At 42.8% G+C, this 22896-nt stretch overlaps 1 protein-coding gene across 1 annotated transcript in view; it reads right to left on the bottom strand.

Moving 5' to 3' along the window:
* The window catches only part of maml3 (mastermind-like transcriptional coactivator 3), a 112989-nt gene that overhangs the window by 58094 nt on the left and 31999 nt on the right, over positions 1–22896 (bottom strand). Inside the window, exon 2 of the mRNA XM_042430477.1 lies at positions 453–1199. Coding sequence (XP_042286411.1) covers positions 453–1199 — 747 coding nt within the window. The remainder of the gene's footprint in view (positions 1–452; positions 1200–22896) is intronic.

The following is a 22896-nucleotide window of genomic DNA, read 5'->3' as shown; positions in this document are numbered from 1 at the left end:
GTTTCAGTACCTTATAAACTGTAAACTGAAGGACACACCTGTGTGATTTTATTACTAGGAATGGGAATCAAGAATCAGTTCGTATTCTTATATTCAAACTGTCTGATTCTTGAAAAAAAGGAATCAAAAAGCAGAATCAATAATAAAAATGAATTGATAAAATCTATTCAATGGCCATCTTCTACTCATAACATGAAAACCTTTAATGAGGAAGGGATCATGAATTGTGCTGTGCATGCAGTTTATACATTGTTCATCAATGGTTGCTGCTACATGTCAATCTATTGTGTGTCTGTCTGATAACAAACACAGTACTCTTAAATGTACATTCAATCAAATGTAGTGTAATTATACATTGGAGAAAACAGAGAGACAAATATATCAACAAGTGACTGAATGACACAGGTTAAACCCCTGCCATAGGACTTCATGTCAACCCTTGGGCTACTGACCTGTGGTGAACCCATGGGAACCTGTGGGCCACTCTGTGGAGGCTGAGGAGGAGGAGGCAGGGCTGCTGCTGCTGGCGCCGCCCCCCCTCCAGGTGTTGTCGTATTCCCAGCTGCTTCCTGTGGGCCTGGTGTCTGATTGTTTGCCGGCCTGCCAAACTCTGCCTCTTTTTTGTCCTCAAAGTCCTCATTGAAGAGGTCGTGCATATCATCCTCTGGCACAGTGTTGGCCAACTCATCAATCAGCTCCTGCCACTCTTGGTCATTGAGGTTGATGTCGGAGAACAGCTTGTTCTGATTGGACAGAGACTGGGGATCAGACGACTCCATCCCACCTCCATCATCTAGTGGCTCCTGTTTTAGGTCTTTGAGGAGGCCGAAGCTGTCCTCCAAGTCCAGTGAGCCGTTCAACTTTATGTCTGGAAGATGGCTGCCACCGTTTTTCCCCAGCTCATCTGATGCCCGGCCTACATGGTTGCCATTGCTGTTTGTAGTGTTGTTTCCGGTGGAAGTGTTGGGCCCACCAAGTAAGGGCTTAATGTCCATTTGGTGATGCAGTGGAGAGATGGGCGGAACATTGTTGTTATTGTTGTTGTTAGGGAGACCTGTTAGTGAGTCCAAACCACCAGAGCCCTCCTTCCGTACCCGTTTGGTGGTCGGTGAGTAGCTGCCTTTATCACAGATACCGTTCTGGTCACCATTGAGGGGCGACCGTGCGCTGTCCAGTTTCCTCTTCACAGTCTCCTGGAGCTGTAACAGTAAGGAAAAAGAAAATGGATTAGGCCTGGAGGGGCACCAGAGATGGGACACGTTAGCAATTGAAAAACTTTTCTGTAGTCTTCAGGGCGCAACAATGGGATACCAAAATCAATAAGGCAGCAGGCTGCTTCCTTTTAATACACATCAAGAACTGTCATGAAAAGGCAAGACGTGTGCTGAAATTCACAATATCACAGAAACAAATCAATTCTTCTTTTAGTACGGATTCAATCTAGCTGAAATAATGATCACACTACTGATTTCTCACATGGAGTATATCCTGTACACTGTGCGCACATGTGTGTGCACAGAAGCACACATTCTCCTACACGTAAGGTAAAAGATGGGCCAAAGCAATGGGAAGACTAGCAGCGCTCTCCAAGAACGTTCCCAGCAGGCTGAACTCTGGGTTTTTTTTCTGAGCAGGGAAGCAAAAGAACAGCTCGTTCCATCTGTAGTATTCTCTCCATCATTAGCATTAACCAATGGCCAGATAAGCTGCTCCATCCAAATCCCCACCTCATTCTTAGCCTTACTGAAGGCAGCCACCGCACAGTCCGCTTATGTTAATAGTCTCACTGCCTCTGCTATGGCACAGACGAGATAACGACAGGGTGCTAACAAACACTGGCTGGCAGTTAAGGTAATCACTATCATAGACCTGGGTGGGAGAGGAAGGGAGAGGAGGTATGGAGGGACAGCAGGCAGAAACTGAGCAAGGAGCAGAATAAGATCATCCATGCCCACAGGATGGGGATCCAACTCCCTCCAGATACTGATTCCGATACCTGAAGTCAGGATATCTGCTGATAATGAGTACAGATCTGATACAAGTATTCACTTTTTCCCAAACTTAAATGAAGGTGACATTGGGTCAGGGATTGCCATGTTACTAAAAAGAGCAGTCAACTTATCTTCCACAGCACCAGTTGTTCTGTTGTCAATTGGTGTAAATTACACTGAGGAAAGGTGGCATGAATTCTTCCGAAATATCACTTTGCCAGTGCAAATACTACCAGCTAGGACATGGCCTAAAATCTCTTTTCCATTCTGTAACATACCTATGTAATGAACATGCATTACACTCTTCTCTATTCAGGTGAATAGACATAGCTGGTGACTTCATGTAGAGGGGGCACATGGTAGTCCCTACTGATCTGTTTATGATAGCAAGGGAGTTGGCAGCAACAGACTCAAATAAACACCGGGTATTGGCAACAACCAAATTGGGACGAAATGGGGGGAAAACACATACAATTTGAAGTTTCTGTGCAATTTAATAAACTCAATCTCAGTTTTACTCCTAACTTGTTAATTTTAAACCCTAATGAAGTTGGCAGAGAAACAGCAGATGCTATTAAAATGAGGGATGGGAAGCAGCGACCTCATTTATGAAAGGCTACCACGGCACAAATGTTGTGCTCCGACCCAGAGAGACCCAAAGTTCAAGATCTATACAAAAATGATCTTTGCTATAAAATCTGTGGTAAAAGTATAAAGGTATTATTTGAACTTTTTCTTTTATATGCATAAATGATGGATGAAGTCTTTCTTTTTTATAACTTTTCTTCTTAAATTCCTTAGAGGCCCTCAAAGAAGAATATGTCATAGCTCAGTAACAGCTAAATTGATTAACTTATTCTATAATATCATTTGTCAAAGAACACCATCTTTCAATATTTTCAAACTTTCTAAATGAAGCAAAGTTAAATAAAACAGTTCAAAAATTGCAAAAAGATTAGGTCAAATTCTCTCATAAAGAGCATTTAAGAAAAACGTACAATGTAAAAACAAGTAGAGAAAAATAAAAAGGATAAGGTACTGACAAAAAAAAAATCAATTTACAAGTTACATACAGTAGGTCTATCCTGCACATCTACACTTCAAACAGTCTTCTGTACAAGAGCTGAGATGCAGTCAAATATTTTGTGAAATTTATGCTCTCAGCTGTCACATGTGAAAGAGTCAAACACACACACACACACACCACCGATACATATATGTGTGCAAATGCACGTCTAGCTCTTTGTTATTCAGATGGAACAACAGACAAAATATATTCAGATTGTATTCTGACCCTGAGGTGGACCCACTCAAGCTGGCAGACACACACACGCACACACACACACACACACCACGAGAGACAGAATACAAAAATTATCCTTTCTTGACTTTCTGGGTTTGCTGGTGTGTGAATGTGTGTAAGAATATGTGTGGGGTGGGGCTGTCAGGTTGGCTTTCCCTCTCTTCTCTGCTGTGACTGACAGTCAGCCTAATTATCTTTATGGCATAATAAACACTATTAGTATTGACAGCCAAAACTACTGTACAGTGTGTGCGTGTGTGTTTGCATGTGTGGCTTGAACTCTTATGCCGGTGTAGCCATTAGAGGAACAACTGAGAAAAACACAGGAAAACACACGTCTCCACTGTCACGACACAGCTTCATCAACTCTGTGTGTGCATGTGTGTGTGGTCCTGCAATCAATGGGTTTAAATAATTCAGGTCTCCTGCATACTGGTTTGGTTTTGTGTGCGTATAGTGGTGTTTGTGTGTGTGTACATGCGTGCATGTGTGTGTTACAGGCTTTCCCTAAATGCCAGTGACTCATGTTGATAATAACAGACTCGCCTTTCAAAGCCCACCTATAAAAACTCCCATAATTATCCAGGTGGTGTGAACTGTAGCACCCACCCACACATGCATGTACACACACACACACACACACACACACACACACACACACACACACACACACACACACACACACACACACAGGGGTTTTGCATACACACCCACTTTTAAAAAAACATTACCAGTTTAACGTCCTGGATAAAATGCTGAACATAGAGACAGAAACAAAGAAATAGAAAAATACAGGCAGGCAGAAAGAGAAAGATGGACTGTGGTTTTGTCTGTTCAGTACTGTATGAGTCAGCATGCCATATAGCCTGAGGGAACGTGACAGGATGAATGACAAAACTGTGAGCCGGTACAAAATGCTTTATATTAACTGTTGTTAATTAATCATTTGTTTCTTTTAACACAATTAGCGACCTAATTACACTTCTGAATTACAGCAATATACCTGCCATGCACTGTAAACGGAGCTGACAATATTTTTATTCATTTGACAATCAGTGAAATAAAATACCAAACTGAGTCGTGTGATAAGTGTTTGCACGTGTAAGAGAAGGAATCAGAGGCAGGGGAGGAGAGACAAAGATATCGAAAATCGGAGACAAAGAATTTTGAAGTAGTTTAATCAAGCTGGAGTGCTTAGCGAGCGTAGAGGAAAAGAGCATCGGAATAAAAGGACGAGAGGATGTAAAAGAGCAAAGGCAGGAGAGAGAGAAAGGAGGAGAGCGCTGCTTGTTTCCCCTCCCGCGTCTCTCTGTATTCTTTGACATAAACACCTGCTGACTGCTCCTCTGTCTGCTCCCACAACACACAGAGAGAGAGATTGACAAAGATACAGAGAGACAAAGGTAAGACACACACACACACACACACACACACACACAGAAGGAGGAAGAACGGATTTATTTGTCAGGCAGATGGTCTTTTTCCTTTGAGTGGAGGAGCTACCAGAATATGAACATGAGGGAGGAGAGATGGTGAAGGAGAGAAGAGGTGGGGGGGAAAGAGGGGGGGGTTGGTGAGGAGGAGGAGGAGATAGGTGGCTTGATGGAAAGGCATAGCACGCCAAATGACAGCGGGGAGCAAACGATGAGAGGGTGATCAGAGAGGGAGAGGGAGGGAGAGAAGAGAGACAGAGATGGAACCACTAAGGTGCTGTTGTTATAGCAACCTGCTGCTCTGGTGCTTTGTGCACTACATCCTCCTTCTTCCTCCTCCTCCTCCTCCTCCTCCTCCTCTCGCTCACTTACTCACTCTCCGCCACCCTGCCTGCTCTCCCTCTCTCTTCCTTCCTCATCTACCTCTCTGCCTCCTCTCTTTCCTTTGCCTCCCTCTCTTTGAAGGTTGAGCATCAAATTCCAACCAAAGTCTCAAAATTAAAGGGACTACAATACAATACGGTCATTCTTTTAGTGTCAAACAAACAAACAAAATGCGGAGGTATCTAGCAGACATGCCTCTCAAAACTAAAGATTACATTCAATATGAGGTCAACGGTGGAAACCTCTTGTCTCCAGCAAGAAAAGCATATTCCTCCTAATATTCATCACTGAAGGTGTAGTCACTCCTCTCACCCTCCATCTGTTTTACCCCTTTCTATCCTTTTTTCTTTCACTCCTGCTCTCCTCACCTCTGCATCATCACCTCAGTCTTTTCTCTGCTCTGACTGCAGGGCACAGTCCTGCTGACAGGCAGCATACGGCACACACAAACACACAATGATGACCACTGTACAAGAGGAACTAGTTAACCAAAGAGAGTTATACAGACGCACATATCAGGCATACAGATGTACTATTTTTAGCATTCTTCTGATTGGTTTTGAAGAAAAAACAAAAGAGTACTTCAACTCAAAGCCGCTCTCATTAGAAATCACATTTAATTGTTTAAGTATCAGTTTATCTGATCCATAAGATTCTTGCAGAGAACTCAGCACAGAGCAGCAGATGTGTACAGATCCTGATCCCAGCATTGTTAAGGAGCAAACTGAGCTCACGTGCTACACAATATAAGCACAGTGCTGGAACTCTAGGACCCGACCGCTATGCAAAAGAGAAGAGAATAAATCAGTGTCTGCATTTCTAAAACAAATCTGAGAATATTCAAGTGTTTGTTTGGCACTTGGGTTGAAGTTATGTAAACTGAAGTAACAAAGAGAGTAATGTAGGTGATGCAACTAATAAGTATTTTTGTTAATAATAAATGTTAATTAATTGTTTAGTCTATGATATGTCAAAAAGCAGTAAAAAAACATCAACCGCAGTTTCCCCGAGTCAAAGGTAACTTATTCAAATGTCTTGTTTTGTTAATAAAACATCCAAAGGTATTCAATTTACAATTATATGAAACAGAAAAAAACAAAATCTTCACATTTGAGAATCTGGACTTAACATGTTTTTGGCATTTTTGCTTGAAAAATGACAAACAATTATTGGATTATCAAAATAGTTGCAGATTATTTTTCTTTGACTAATCATTGCAGCTTTAGAATTATGTGGAGTGAATATAGTCACAAAAGCACACACACCCACACCCGGACACACAAAGATGTGTCATAATTGTCCAAATTTCAATTGGATTTCCTTCTGCAGGCCAGTATGTACCTTGCTTGTGAGTGTGTGCGTGTATGATTGTTCCTGGTCTGGCCCACTAGACTGTGAAATGAGTCAATTAAATCAAACAGGTCTTTAATATGTAAGTGTGTGTGCTGACTGACTGGCAATGGCAAAAAGCTCTGGCATGTATCCTCATATTTTCAACCATAACCTGCCTGCGTCTAACATGTGACAGAAAATTGTCTTTAACGACTGACACGTTTTCAAGGCTGTGTTCAGAAAACACCTGCAGGTCTGAGTTTTCAAAATGTAGCTCAAGCATCATGAGAAAACATTTGGTAAAAACTTACTTGGATCATTTATTTGGATTTTTTTTTTTTTGAGGGATTATTTTCTGGGAACGGGGGAAGTACACTTCTTGAAGCCAGGTGTGCATGCAATGACATGTGAAGACATGTGACCAGAGGTGAATAAGGTAGGTATGGATCATATTTTAGGGCAGAAAATACATCACTATTAAAAACGCTCTCCGTCAGCTGCTTTTAATGATACGGTTTTATTTTTGTGCCTGTATTATAGCAACAGCGGAGAGAGTCGACAGGAAATAAAGAGGAGAAAGATGGGGGTGACATGCAACAAAAGGTCCACTGCCGGAATCAAACCAGGGACATTGCAGTTATGTGGCATGTGTCTTAACCAGGAACTACTGGGGCGCGCCCGTGGTACAGTGTTTTCTAATGTCACTACTACTCAGGTCATTTCAGTGTAAAGAACTGGGAGGATTATGAGGGTAAATCAAGAAGGAAAACAAGCGGGATCGTCAGACAGTCTGTCCTTCAACTCAAGGATGGTGGTCCAAGCACACGTCAGCAGGCATGCATTCTGCTGAAGTGTCCTTGAGCAGGTCACTGAAAGAGCCTATCTGTGAATGAATTTGGCATCAAGGGTCTGAAACTTGGCCACAGCTCCAAAGGACCTAGCAAGAGATCTGAAGCGAGGTTCTGAGCATACTGAAGGTTCGGGTCTGGTTTTGATCTTGAATTTAAAAACTGGTGAGGCAAAGAGGTGAATCTGCTTCAAGTATAAAACATTGGCTTTGGGCTTCTGACTAGGACCAACATTACTGCCCCCTACAGTGCTCTGACACCATCACACTGTTGTGATTACCGTAAGATTTGTTTCTGAACCTCCTCAGACACACAGTGTTTAGTCCCTGACCAGATCCCTGAACGTTGGGCAATAGATGGACAGAACACAAAAACAAAGAGTCTGTGGGAGTGAAGGACAGAAAACTCCAAGTGACAAGAGGAAGGTACAAACAAAAGAACCATTTGGCCGCAATCCCAGAGAAGGGTGTGTGTGTGTGTGTGTGTGTGTAAGAAAGCGCCTGCCAGTCTGCCTCCTGTACACAGGGGGCCTATACACCCCTGATTTGAATATGCACACACTTCTAATCTTCTAAACAATGCCTTAAATTTTACCTTTCGCAGCTCTGCAAATGAACTGCGGTTTTTCCACCACTGAGTCTTATATTTGTTGGACAGTACTACTTCTTTATCCTTCTGCCAAAATAAAAACTACATGAGAGGACATACTTGTATTCTTATTCATGCCGAGGCTTGGAGTTGGGGCAGAGCTGGAATTTTGAGCGTTTCCTTCACAAATGTCCAAAAAAATTTTAACAATAGGGAAAACTCTGGGATATATTACTGTCTGTAAAAGATATATTTATTTGAAGAAAATTTGGATGGAAACACAAAAATTAGCAAAGTATTTAAAAAGCTGTCGTTGCCGTTGGCCAACTGCTATCAGTCTGTAACTGTATATGAGAACCTAAAGTGGCAGGTAGAAGACTAACACACACATCCACACACAGATTTGTGACGTGCACACGCAGTATAAACACTATTGTGGTGTGGTTTATTGCAGCTCTTCTTTATTGCAGCTCTTTCTTATACGTATGTGTGTGTGTGTGTGTGTGTGTGTGTGTGTGTGTGTGTGCACGTGTAGGAAATAAAGAGTGTGAGCATGCACATGTACGTGTGTCATCAGCAGTTTAAACCTGCTGACCTGACATAAAAACCTAGTGGCCACAGAAAATCATCACTTTTTTTCCTTCCTCATCTATTCCCCTCCATTCCCAACCCCCCCACCCCCCCACTCAATAACAGAGACCTTTGTGTGTGTGTGTGTGTGTGTGTGTGTGTGTGTGTGTGTGTGTGTGTGTGTGTGTGTGTGTGAGCAAGAAAAAGAGTATGAAAAAAGGAAAAAAGAGTGGGCTAAGTAGTAGTGTGTGTTAACAGACACATTTACACACCATTAACGTTAAACGGCGCACAACTAATTATCATCCGAGTCAAGATCCGTGTGTATTGTGTGTGCAGCTCTGTGCTGATCAGTGTGTTTGTGTGCATCTTAGTATGTGTGTGTGTTTACATTTTCAAGGTAAAGTGCAAGTAAGAACGAGGGCGAGCAGAGAGAGCGGAGAAGCAACACAGAGAGAGAGAAAATGAGGGGACAAGAGAGGGGAAACTGTGTGTGTGTGTGTGAGTGAGTGTGTGTGTGTGTGTGTGGTTCCTGGCTGAGCAGCTCCTCTCTATTTATAGAGCTGCGGCTCCTTCCTGTTTCTGGAGCTGTACCATCACGCCAGGAGGGGGTGGGGGGTGAGAGAGGGAGAGAGAGAGAGAGAGAGAAAGGGAGAGATGAGGAGAGGGAGGAAGTGTGAGTGGGTGTGTGGGAGGGGAGACTGGTCGTATTTGAGTCTTTAGTAAATCAACAGATCCACCCCCTCTCTTTCTCTCTCTCTCTCTCTCTCTCTCTCTCTCTCTCTCTCTCTGTTTCTCCCCCTCCCAACCCATCCCTTCTTCCTCCCCCTCCCTCTCTTACTCACCAACATGGGCTCAGCCAGCAGCTACGAAAAAAAAAAAAAAACTACACACCAAAGAAGGAGAACCAGGGGAAAGAAACAGAAAAAAATAAACAGTGCTAAAGGATGATTAGTGGGATATTTTTGTATCTGATGGTGAAATTACAGAGTTGTGTTGCACAGTGGGGACACTGGTGATTTAAAAAAAAGAAGAGAGATTAAACCGCTAAGCTAACGGCAGCAAAGATTGACCTGATATCTTTTTCAAATCATGCGCTATCTCAGGGCTTCCACAGGGATATAGAGCAGCCAGCCAGTGGGACAATGTAGCCAGCTAGGGGGGGTCCGGGGCCATAACCCCCTGGAGAAAAGTTTTGACTGTAAAAGTCCAAATTTGGTGGCATCTGGCACATTCTAATGCCACTATGCCATCATGTACACTGATCTTAATTATTGCATATTTTAATGAGTTTGCCTACCCGACTGTAAACATGTAGTGAATTAATCTAAAGGCTTCTTGCACGTTTTAGCCCACACAGTCTGTAAAAAGTTAATATTTTACACACATAGTGAATCACGACTTGTTAATCAAAATTATTTTATTAAACAAACATTAATATAATAAAGTAGCCAGCTGGGCTTAAATGAGTAGTTGGCTGTTCGGCCAGCAACCGGCATTTATGGAAAGCTCTGGATATCTGTGTGAATGAAACCCCTCTAATGTTCTCGGGATGGTAGTTTAAGAGCAAGACAAACTGGGAAGCTGAGTTTGGAAAAAGAAAACACGGAATGACTCCTTCATACAGTAAGTGAGATCAGTAATCCTCTATAGCCTCTAACCACCCTATACTACATGCCATGATCAGAGTTTGTTATACAAAAACAGCAGAATTTGTTAATGTTTATAAAATAATATTTGAATTTGATGCAGTATATTCAAAAAGGATGTTAATGTAATGATTTTGTGATGGATAACTTACCCTACAAACCCTGAAGGAGAAACTATTTGTATTTTCATGATGTCCTTTAAGTATATTCCTGCTAAAAATATGATGTTGAGCCTGACATGAGTTTGATAGAGCTTGGAGGGGCTTCGGAGAGCGTGCAGGGGAACAGATTAGCTTAGCATACTTTTGATTGCACTACTTTTTTGAAGCCAAATAAAATGTATCACTGCAGGTGTCTTTGGTATACTAAATAGGCTAACAGCTGCACTCCAGTCAAATAAATCCTCCTGATTCATGTTAAGTGATAATTCGATCAGATGACAGTAGATGTAAAAGAATGGCAACTCTCATGTTTGTCAGCTAAGACCAAGAAGCCAAGTCAATTTATACTCAACTCAATCAACTGGGGAATGAATCACATACATAAAATTGTGTTGAAAAAAAAAAAAAACATGGCAAAGTTATGAAAAAAAGAAAGTCTACACAGACCACAAGATCTGAGGTTCTTTGTCCAGGTCTCAGCCAAAGGTGCTTTGCAGAACACAAACGAGTGGGAAGTAGAGCTGCAACTAACAATTATTTTCATTGTTGATTAATCTGCCCATTATTTTCTGGATACATCGTTTGGTAAAACATCAGAAAACCATAAAAAATGCTAGTGAACAATTTCTAGAGCCACGATGTCATCAAATGTTTTGTCTGAGCAACAGTCCAAAACCTGAAGATACTGAGTTTACTATGAAATAAGTAAAAGCAGTCGATTCAGCCATTTGAGAAGCTAGAACTGTCAAATGTGGATGAAGATTAATTGTCTGCCGATTAAATAATCGATTAATCAAGTAATTAGTGCAGCTCTAGCTAAATGCTAAACGCAGCTTTGTTGTGTCTGCTGTCTGGTATTTTGTTCATGCTGGGAATGAAGGCAGGCTGTCCAAACCTTTTTACCACAAAAACCAAAAACTTAACTGGCTTTACTAATATTAATGTGGGCCTACTCCAGGCCAAGTGTGCAGCTGTGTTGTGTTTGGGTAGAAAAAATTAAATATCAGATGGAGACTCTATATCAGCACACAGTCAACATTAAATGAGTCAGAATGGGATGGTGCCCGTAATCTTGATAATTTTGCCTTTTTCTGCTGGTGATTTTCCCTGACCAGTCCGTCACTTTGTAAGGTGTCCAGTCTTTGCTTAAAAGGTTTATTATACTGTAAATATCACGAGAAACAAATTAAATACTTAATTTATTAGCTGCTGAAGGTAGATGTGAAAAGGTAATAGTACAACAAGAGAGGAAAGAGAAGAAAAGAAAGAGTGAAGGAGAGACTCCTGGCTTCATGGCCAGATGGTCACCAGGAGGGGCCTGACAGCTGTGTGTGTGTGTGTGTGTGTGTGTGGGTTTCTATGTGAGAGTGTGTGCAGGAGAGAGAGAGAGAGAGAGAGAGAGAGATAGGGACAGATTGTGTCCAACACCTGTCCTCCCAGGACACAGCAACAAAAGAGAGAACAAGAAAGGCCCGCTAAACTCAACATGGGCAACATCAAACACACAGAGCGAGACACAGAAAGAAGGAGAGAGAGGGAGGTAAAGAGAGAGTGAAAAAGAAAAACGACAACAGAGAGTGAGAGAAAGAATGAAAAAGATGAGACACAGGTAGAAAACAAGTGGGAGGATTTTCACCCCTGTTACTTCATTCCTATTATCACACATGCTGAGGATGACATCTGCAGCCAAAAACAAAGAATGTGTGTGTGTGTGTGTGTGTAATGTTAACATTAGTCTGTACTTGTGTATGTGTGTTTGAGTGTATTTGTACATCTGTGTGTGTTTCATAGGGGCGTCTCTGATTGGCCAGGTCACGCAATGTGCCACAGAAGGCGAGCATACGATTGGCTGCGTCGAAACCCAGTCGGCTTCTGCCTCTGCCAGAGCCTGTCGTGAGGGCAGACCGGTGCGCGCGCGCACACACACATACACACACACACACACACACACACACACACACACACACACACACACACACACACACACACACACACACACACACACACACACACACACACACACACACACACACACACACACACAGAGATTTATGGATGCTCTAGTAGCAGGAGTGACAGTTTTTTTTTCTCCCTCTTTTTCACCAGTTTTCCCTCTCTACACTGTTGCCTCTGAGCTGAGGGGGAAGAGAGCAAGAGAGCTACAGTGAGGGAGAGAGAGGCTACTATGGTAACGGATCACTGTGGCAGCGAGTGGGGGGGCCCTGATGGCTACTTGGCAGCAACACCAGAGTCTCACTGGCTGCACACACACGTCAATGTGAATGAGTGTGTGTTAAGTGTGTGCTGACCAGAAGACATACTGAATGGGGAAGTGTGCGCGTGTGTTTGAGCTTTTTCTGGGAGGGAATGAACCCATTGAGCTTATGTGTATGTGTGTGTGTGTGTGTGTGAGTGTGTGTGCTCCAGATGTCCTTAGTCGTGCAGATCGATGGCCACACGAGAGCACATCCCACCAACTTGAGTCACGACATCCTTCTCTTATTCTCCTCTTCGTCTCATGTATATCCAGGCTGCAGGACTCTTCCACCTCCTCTGTTTAAGATGTTTTCCTGCGGATTGACCGATCAGCTGATCATCTAGCCTTTTCATTTCAGCCCTGCTGATGACACAACGGCAGCATGTTGTCTGAATAAAATGATGTTGTTCCAGTGCTCTCTTCCCAGCTGTCTTCACTCTCTCCTCTCCTCTCTCTCTCTATCTTTTAATTTTTCTGTGTGCATAACTAGGTCATGCAGTAGTAGACTGTTGTTGCCTTGCCGCTGTGCGTTTCTTTGAATGTGTGTGTGTGCATGTGTTTACACAGCCTGAACACACATTTCAACCAGACCTGGAAAGAACAAAGTCCAACCCGGTATGCGTGCATTCAGGAAACAAATGCAAGATCCAAGTATGCGCACACACACACACACACACACACACACACACACACACACACACACACACACAGATCCTTTATAAGGGGCTGCCATGTGGGGGAGGTAGTATACCTGTAAGCTGGTGTGTCTGTGCTGTACTTTTGAGTGTGTTTGAGACTTTGCTCACATTCTGGTACTGTATTAGAGTACAAACATGAAGTACTGACACTTTGTTTGGGAATTTGCATTAAATTTCAGACTTTTTACATTGTACTTTGCTTGTGAAACACTTAGATATGGAGAATTTAGAGTAGTTTAACTGTACAGAGTAGTCCATATACAACTGTTAAATGTTGTTAAATGTTAAATGTTTCTTACAGTTTAATGCATTGATATTTTAAAGTCAATACACATCCTTGATGCACCCACACACAGATCTAGACGTGCGTGTATGACTCCTCTGTTACACCTGTTGGAATGGGACAACTTCCACTTTTATCAGGTCTTGATTAGACCTGCATTTATGGAATGGATTTTGGATTTAAATGGATCCATTTTCATGGAGTTGCAGTGGACTCTTTCCCGCCGGTGGTAAATCCACATGGAGCTTCACAACAAAGCTTTGGTTCAACTTATTGTGAAGTTTGACATGTAAATATAACAGAACTGTCATGTCTGTGCTGACCTTTGAGGGAATGGCAAACCACAGAGTACAAAATGGGAAGCTGTCATGTTAGCTAAGTATAAACTGCTCCATAACAGAGAAGCAGCATGCTCGGCAGTAGTGAAACATGACTCAATGGTATAAATACTTATCTTGGATAAACTTTGTTCATTTATAAGCGGTTATACTTGTTAACTTGTGACCTGTTACTGACTGAGAAAGCGAGCTGTTTGTTTGTAGTTTCTTAGCTTGGCAGGTCAGTGTGGCTAGCATGTTAGCTCACCAGCTACCTTACAGCAGCTACCTCTACAAGTAGTCACTATAGCTGTGCCCGATATCACTCATTCATTCACTCATTCACTACTCCTTATATAATAGACACTGCTTGATTTATTCAATAGTAAACAGTAAAATGAGATTTCAGACACTTAGGAATCATTAAAGTTTTGTATCTTTACTGATAGATGTAATGTTTTACGACTGTATTCTGTTTTCGCATCTATAAATGCAAATAGCAGAGTAGTCTACATCAACACCGCTTTGTTGCATTGTGGGAATTTCTGAGGCCACTATATAGGGCATAAATTTGACACTAAAATTAGAGCTGATAATGGATTAATAGTTTCGAGTCATTTTCAACAATAAAAAAGTCCTGTTCTGATTCCAGCTCATTATACTATATTTTCTGGTTTATTTAACCTTCTATGATGGTAAACTAATTGTCTTTAGGTCGTTTTGGTTGTGACAAAACAAGACATTTGAGGACGTCATCTTGGGCTTTGTGAAAAACTGATCAACAGTTTTCACCACTATTTTATAGACCAAACAACTAATCTATTAATCAAGAAAATAATCAACAGATTAATCGATGATACAAACAATCATTAGTTGCAGCCCTAACTCAAATAAAGTTATGGAGGGTGAATGTATTGCAAAGTAGAGTAAACGGAGAGTGATTTCAGACACAGACTTTGTCATCAAGCTTCTAGCAGAATTTTGATGTGCTACTTCCTGCTCTGACCGACACTCATTCTTATGCAGTTTGGTGACATCATGTAGTTTCCCAGCATAGCTCCTCCAACCCTCAACCTGAGCACCAGTCTAATCAGCCAGAGTCAATGAAGACACCTGTGTGGGTGTGCGGGAGCTTCAACACCCTGGAGGAATAAGCACCTCTACTTTCAATAACGAAGTATGTTTTACTGTTAATAACCTTACACTTTACACTCTCTATATACATTCTATACTTTCAATGAAGAATTATTCTGAATGCAGCAACTTTTTCTTTTCAGCTATTGTTTTTCCCTTATGGAATTGCTTTCACCTAGTAAAAGGGTCTCACTAATTGTATTGCCGGTATACACTGTAAATGGATCTCTGTGCTCGTGGCTGGCGTGTGCGTAAGTGTGTGTTTGTTTCCCACTCTGCCTCTGGGCGGAAATCATGACAGAAGCCAGAAGACGGAAAGACTAATCTATCAAGAACTCAACTATACACCTCTGTCTATCCCTCCCTCTTCTTCTCTCTCACTCATCCGTCCCATTGATCCCATCTCATGGCAGAGTGATCTCTATTTAATGCAACCATGTGCTGTGGTTTTTATTTCTGTGTTCACTGTGTTAATATGTGTGTGGTCACTCTCAATCCCCTCATGTCAGCTGTACTCTTCATAGCAAATCCAGCAGTCTTTTACCCGCCCTCTACATCTATACTCATCTTCCTCCGATCATCTCTCTTCACCCCCACCCCTCTCCTTTTTCAGTATCTATCCCCTCCTCTCTCTTTCTCTCGCTACATCCTTTTCCGTCTATCCTGTTCCTGCATTAAAGCATCATGTCTTTCATCTGTGCAGAGCAGGCAGACCCATCATTACCTCAGCATGCAAGTATTGATCCACTGCCCCAGTGTGTATGTGTTATTTTAAGATGCTCAGACCTGTAATCAGCGTGTTAATGATAGTTATCGCCAAAGCAACAAGCTCTGTGTGGTTATTCCAGGCCTGTGGATAGCAGTGAAGAGCCTGGCAGCCTGAACACACACATACACTGATAAATAAACACACACATATATACACACACACACATTACAAGGGTGGATGAAGACGTGCTGGTCTTCTAATGAGGGTGAGTGCTGCTCTGGGGTTCGCTGGGTCAAGTCTGCTGTCTGTCCGTCATAAAAATGAGGGTTCATAGCTTACACACATTTTTATTATCTCCTCGAGACCGCCGTAGGTAAGTGTGTGTGCCTGTGTATGTGTATACTTGATGGCTGCCATATATGAGAATGGTGACGTCATCTGTGCCCATAAGCACTGTGACTATAAAGATATTAAAACACCTGCAGGAGAGTCTGAGATCGCTTGATCCTGCCTGTTTAGATCTTTTTCTCTTTTATCCCTTCTATTTTTTTGCATTGATATAAAGATCACTAAATGATGTGTGGTATGGATGTGCATGTGTGTGTGTCTGGGCACACTCTGCTGCCCATCAGGGAAAGGGAAGTGAGGCTGTGTAGCTGCAGGCTTTGACTGGCTCTGGACAGATGACTTTCTCCAAAAAATTGCAATTTCACATTCTTTTCAACACAAGGTACCTTAACCACTGCGCCCACACACACACACACACACACACACACACACACACACACACACACACACACATGTGCCTTCATACATTCATAAACACACACATGCAGATACAATTCATCTTGATATATAGAGGATACAGGTGTCGCACCCCCACACTATCCTTCCAAAGGCAAATCCATATTCTCTCACACACACACACACACACACACACACAGACACACACACAGACACACACACACACACACACACACACACATAGCTTTGCCAGTATGGATAAGCCCTATTTGGCAGTGTTGAAGAAGATGCATTTCAGAGGTAAATGACATCATTACCATATAAATGACTTCCTGCCAAACACATCTGCTAATGTAGCTACACACATACACACACACACACACACACAAAACAAATATGATATGGGTTACACATAATTTTAGTGAAGCAGACTTTCACATATTGTGTACGCTCAACACAAAAACCTAACCTCACACATCACACACCTTACAATTTAAAAATAGACACACACTGATGGAGTTTAATGCTCGCAGGATGGGCAACCTTGAGCTATGGGCACTTACAAACAGCCTATAGCATACACAAACAACACTGTTAGTTGATTCAGAGGTGAGGCTAAAGCCAAATCAAGTTACACCGCATAACCACTTCAAATAATTAGTGTTGCTTGTTCTAATGCCTAATGATGCGTAGAAACCTTTATTTATGCTGAGGAGGCTGAGTGAAAGTACATGCTCTTTAACTGTGCTGCCCTGCGTCATACATTTATTGTAAACACATTCACACCTCTGAGCTCCTCAGAATAACATACAGTTCATTTTTACTAATGGCTACTACAAGTGAAACACCTTCTTACCTTAATACCTTCTTCAAGCTGCAGAGCTAGTGTTTGTCATGGTTATTTTTGCTGTGTTGTTTTCTATTTAGCTATCTAGCTGTAGCTTTTTTCTTCCTCCGCTGCAGTTATTACTACAACCATTAGCCTACATATTGCAAACCGCTGTATGAACGACATGATGGCTCACTCCTGGGAGAATTCTATCTATATTCTCTGTGAGTTTGCTTACATTCAGCATGTAGTTTAACATTTATGTAAGTCTTGTACTGCTTTAGAGAGAACAAAAGCAGTAACATTCCCAGGCAAAAAACATGTCATGACATACCTCAAAAATGAGGTATTTTAACTCATGAAAGGATAAACACTGACAATATGGAAGTTTTTGTTGTTTATTTTTGTATAATTTATTTATTCAAATAGACAGCTCACATGATTCTCTATCATTTTTCAAGTTCTGACTCTATTACAGGGAAGCTTTCTATTTTCTAAAGGAATCTTTAGGGAACAGAAATATTAACTTAATTCATATCCTCATATATAGATACAATACAGCAATGCTCTCTTTTGTCTGTATTATACATATGTGAGAATTCATTACCCCTCTCCTTCTGTGGTGTTGTTATTTTTTTGACTTGCTGCTGTTCTCCAGCTGTGCTGCCCCCCATGGTGAACAGACAAAAAAACACCTCATCTGTCCAGAGCAGTACTGTAACGGGCAAGAATTTCTTTCCATCTAGGAGATCTACAGTACGTGTGAACAAAGAAAAGTGCTACCATACCCACATACCGAACTCAGTGTTGTAGCTGCACGTGTGAAAGGAGCTTATGTGATTAGTACGAAGGGGTGGGAGGGCAAACTGCTCAGATGGAAGCACCACAGCACCTATACAGACCGTCATAGCATGAGATACTTTCTCATGCTACAAAGATGAGGAGAGGTAGGCAGTGGGAGGCAGGTAGGTGACGCTGACTGCAGCACAGCCATGATGGCCGTTATTGTCCTCAAGACTAGGACGGCTTTTATCTGCTCTCCAGGTTCACAAAGTGGAGAGGGAGAGAAAAGAGAGTGGTGGTGGTGGTGGTGGGGGGGGTGGGGGGTGAGTGGTAAAGAGAGAGAGAGCACACAGACTGCCTGCGGCTCGCTTTCAACATCTCCCTCTCTCTCTCTCTTTTTCACCCTGTTCTCCTCACTGGTCCTCCCTCCCTCCCTCCCTATCTGTAGTCCTCCTACTCTCTCTCTCTCTCCCCTCATGCCCCCAGGCCATAAACATCCGCATGTCACACACATGCCATGAAATACAATGAACACACACACACACACACACACACACACACACACACACACACACCACCAACACTGAGGAACACCAGCGGTAAGCTTTGTTCCAGAGCGCTGGTTCTGGGGTCCTGAGGAACCGTTCATGCAAAAAATAAGTGCGTGCGCGCACAGACACACATACACACACACACCCTTAACCCCCCACTGCCCGACCGCCCTCCCACCCAGACTGTCGCTTCTTAACACCATCACTTATTCATGTGAGTGAACATTAGAACAGGACTCTCCCTCTTTGTATCTGTCTCTCCATCTCACTACAGCTGTGTGTGTGTGTGTGTGTGTGTGTGTTTTTAAGAAGAGGGGTGTAAGCAGTGCATGATTACAGCTATAGGTTATTCCCTATGTGTGTGTGGTGTGAGCTTAGGTGGTTTACATCAACAGAGGAATCGGCCAGACAATCAGTTTGCCCTTTACTTGTCGTTTATTCACCGATATGTGTGTGTGTGTGTGTGTGTATACATATGTGCAGTGTCTGAATGGGTCCCTGTATGAGTGAGTGACAGAGAAACTGAAAAAGAAGGCAGAGAAAGAAAGCGACAGAGGAAGTTATTAATTATTTTAGCTCCTATTAGGAGGAACACGTCGAGTCGATACCCCTGGAGACGTGTCATGAACGCCTCTTATTGTTCTCTAGCTGACATACGCTGCTCTTCTCCTCCTCCCCTCCCACCTCGTCTATCCCTCTCTCCCTGTCACATGTACCTTTCCTCTCCTCCTCCCTCCCTCCCTCCCTCCCTCCGTCCTCTCTCCTTCCTCCCTCTCGTTCATTCCGGCTGTGACATGCACATCTCTCCTCCTACCTCCCTCGTTTTCTTCTTCTTTTTTTTCTTTTTTTTTTTTGCTTTTCCTCCAGCACCACATGTCCTCCGTCTCAACCTTTTCACTCTAATTTCCCCATCTCTGCCGCGCTCCTTTACATCTCCAATTTCCCTCGCTCCTGTCTTGTTCTGTGCCTCATCATTTTTTGCCTCCTCCTTTCTGCTATGATCCCCGTCCTACCTCGAGCTCTTCTTTCGAGCCAGCTATCCCACCCCTTCCCCTCCATTTCTATTCCACATTTTCTTCATCTCTGCCGTCTTTCCTGTCGTTCACCCACACAGACACAGCTCACTCATCTCTGTTGAACTGTCACACTGTTTTTCTTATGTGTGTGTGTGTGTGTGTGTGTGTGTGTGTGTGTGTGTGCGCCACTGGGAGATCATCTGGAAACTCACAGGCTGCCTCAGCTCAGAAGCCGCCTCGGCTTTTTATCCCGTGCTCAGTCGCAATGACTATAACCCGCCCACAGCCAACTAAAGCAGCCAATGAGAAGACAGCAGGCCACTTCCTTATTTCAAACCTTATGTGGTTTAAAGAGGCATTGGACAATTACACACAGAGAGTAAAATAGACAGACGGAGACAGAGAGAAAAAAAAAAAAGAGGAGTTCCCAGTTTATAGACAGAGCTTTCACTACAAAGCAGCAACCCGGGAAAATCCAGTTTGCTGTTGGAATGAATGGGTCAACATGGGTTAATTCAACCTGGCTCTGCAGCCCTGCCCCCTTTAACTAAGGTATGAATCTACAAAAAGTAAACACAGGTTACTACAGGACACCAACAGTATACTATCACCTATTATTAGTCCCTATTATCTAAAGAGTGTCATTTGCCGCATGAACTTTTCATAAGGTGACTGTTGCATCAGTTTGTTTACACAAATTGCCAGTAAAGTTGTATGACATTATATAAAAATCTCTTTCATGATGAATAGTCACATTTATCGTGTTGAAACTGCACTCATTCATATCTTCATATTAACAATGGATGAAATTACTACATGTAATGTGACAAGGGTCATTCATGGTGATGAACCATGCAGTTCCCCACTCAGCTTAAAGCATTGTAGTGTCTTTCAATTTATTGTTTTGGTACATTAGCGACCCAAAACAGTACAGCACAAATGTACTGTTTTGGTTCAGTCTCGGCCCTCTCATAAACTTCATTTTCAGCAGCCCCATTCATTCCTACTGAAGACTGACACCTTAAAAACAGGTCACAAATATGTTGTTTCATTAGTATTAAAAAGGCTACGAGGGTTATTAGTGCATTTGTAGGGGACTATTTTCTGTTGTGGATTAATACACATTTTGTGTGCTGGTGAGTATTTAAGGCAGCAGGATGGTGTATGTGGGATCATGTCATGTCATTTTGTATCTCCAGTGTGAAAACAAGTTCGCAGTGACCACTTTTAATGACACTAAGACAACAATCCTGTGTAGTCTATAGAATCACATAAGGTCTGCTAGCATCTGGCTAGCAAATAAGCTACTCTCTAATAAGCAGTCAGCAGACTCAAGTCAAAACAGGAAGATCTTTGACCTTGGAATCTGTTAGGAGTCACCAGTTTAATACACAAATGAGACACTAATTATCTGTGTACACACATATGATTTGTAAACGCACGCAGACACGAGCTGAAGCATGCAAACAGAGATCAAAAACCATGCACACATGATTGTATATGTATGAATACGCACGTACGCCCACACACGTACACACACAGCTCTCTATTGTCCCCCAGACAGAGAAGGGAGTGCATCCCTGTGCCCCGGTGCCCAGGGGGGAGACCTGATTCTGCACCCACCCCTCAACTCCCACATGAATGCACACGCACACAAACACACGCAGATATTAACCCACCCCCATGCTTGACGGCCTATTTTGAAGAGTAACAAACAGGCTAGCAGACAGAAGTGGGGGGTGGGGCAAAAGGGTCCCTCTATGGTAACAAGGGCATTATAAGCCAATTAGGAGTGCCGCCTGAGTGACTGACAGACGGGGTGGAGAGCGCAACACGGCTCGCTGTCTGATGTGGAGAAGGTGTATGTGTGTGTCTTTGTATCAAATTGCATTCCCCTCTCTTATAGCTAAAGCTTTGGGCTAAAGGGCTCTAACGTGCACACAAACACACACACACAGGGCAGACATCCACACAATCCCCTCCCTTGAGGTCCACCTCCTACACGCGAAGGCATTCAAAAGATTTCTTTGTCTCTCTATCGTGCCAGAGAAATAGAGGAGAAAGACGAGAGAGAGGGAGAAGCAAAGTGAGGAGGACTGGAGAGGGGGAAAAAAGAGAGAGCAAAGAGAACAAAAAGAGCAAAAGGGAAAGGGTTTGCAGGAAAGTGAGGAGGAAAGAGGGAGACCTGAAGGGGGGGGGGGGGGGGCAGAGAGAAAACATGGAACAGGAGACAGAGGAACGGGAGGGGGAGCGCAGAGGAAGACGAGGAGAGAGCGGGCGAAGAGATGGAAGCGAGGAGAGAGCAAGAGACAGCCGGGCTCCAGCGCTGCTCTGAACTCGTTTGATCCAGTTCGTCTCGCCAGGCGTTCCTCGAGATACATTCCTGTGGCTGGCTGGGCGCAGAGTGAGAGAGAGACACAGAGAGATAGTGAGAGAGAGAGACAGAGAGAGAGAGAGAGTGAGAGAGATACCGAGGGTGAGACCAAGAGAGATTGAGAAATAGAGAGAGAAGCAGTGCGAGAAGAGCAGAGGAAATAAAAAGACAAGGATAGCAGGGGATCGACTAGCGACAGAAAGAAAGAAAGAAAGAAAGCGAGAGAGAAAATGTTTTGTAGAAAGAAAAGCCTCAGCAAAAGTTCACTAAGTACCAAACGTTACCTGCTACTTAAGTTCAACCCCTCCTTCCCACCCTCCTCCTCTTTTATGTTTTTGTGTAGTCACTGAAGGAAACCTGAGTCCTCCAGTCAGGCAGCCAAGAAATAAAAAGAAAACACAAAACCTCGCATGAGGAGAGGTAAAAGTTTTGTCACATTCAAAGTCACTGAAATAAATTCATGATACGAGCAACTGGATTCATAACTGTGAGTGTGCGCGAGAGAGAAAAACATACTTCTGTGTTGTACAGACTACGCAGAGCTCAGAGTAGAGACTGAAAAAAAAAAAAGACACCATGAGAAGGAATGGAAACCCAGAGAGGAAAGATTTATGAATTCTGTCAACACGGCCAATTAGGAGAAGAAGTTGAAGCCCATTTTCTTCTTTTTTAGTCTCGTGTATAAAACTATGGAAAACCTTTTCTGTTACAGACAAGTTGAGACCAACAACACAATCAAATAAGTTACAAAGTTTTAGCTGCATATTTTGTAACATCCAGACATTAGACAATTAAAAGTCAAGTATAACATTTTTTTTTTACTGGTTCTTCTGTTGAGAGCTATTATTTGCTAATCTCTACTGCATCACAGATGTGGTGCTTCCCAGCTGTAGGAGGTGCCACAGAAAATATTTAACACAAAAGGCCAAAGTATGCTATGAA

This window comes from Thunnus maccoyii, chromosome 2, assembly GCF_910596095.1.
Source record: "Thunnus maccoyii chromosome 2, fThuMac1.1, whole genome shotgun sequence".
NCBI lineage: Eukaryota > Metazoa > Chordata > Actinopteri > Scombriformes > Scombridae > Thunnus > Thunnus maccoyii.
This window is presented reverse-complemented; position numbering and strand designations above follow the sequence as displayed.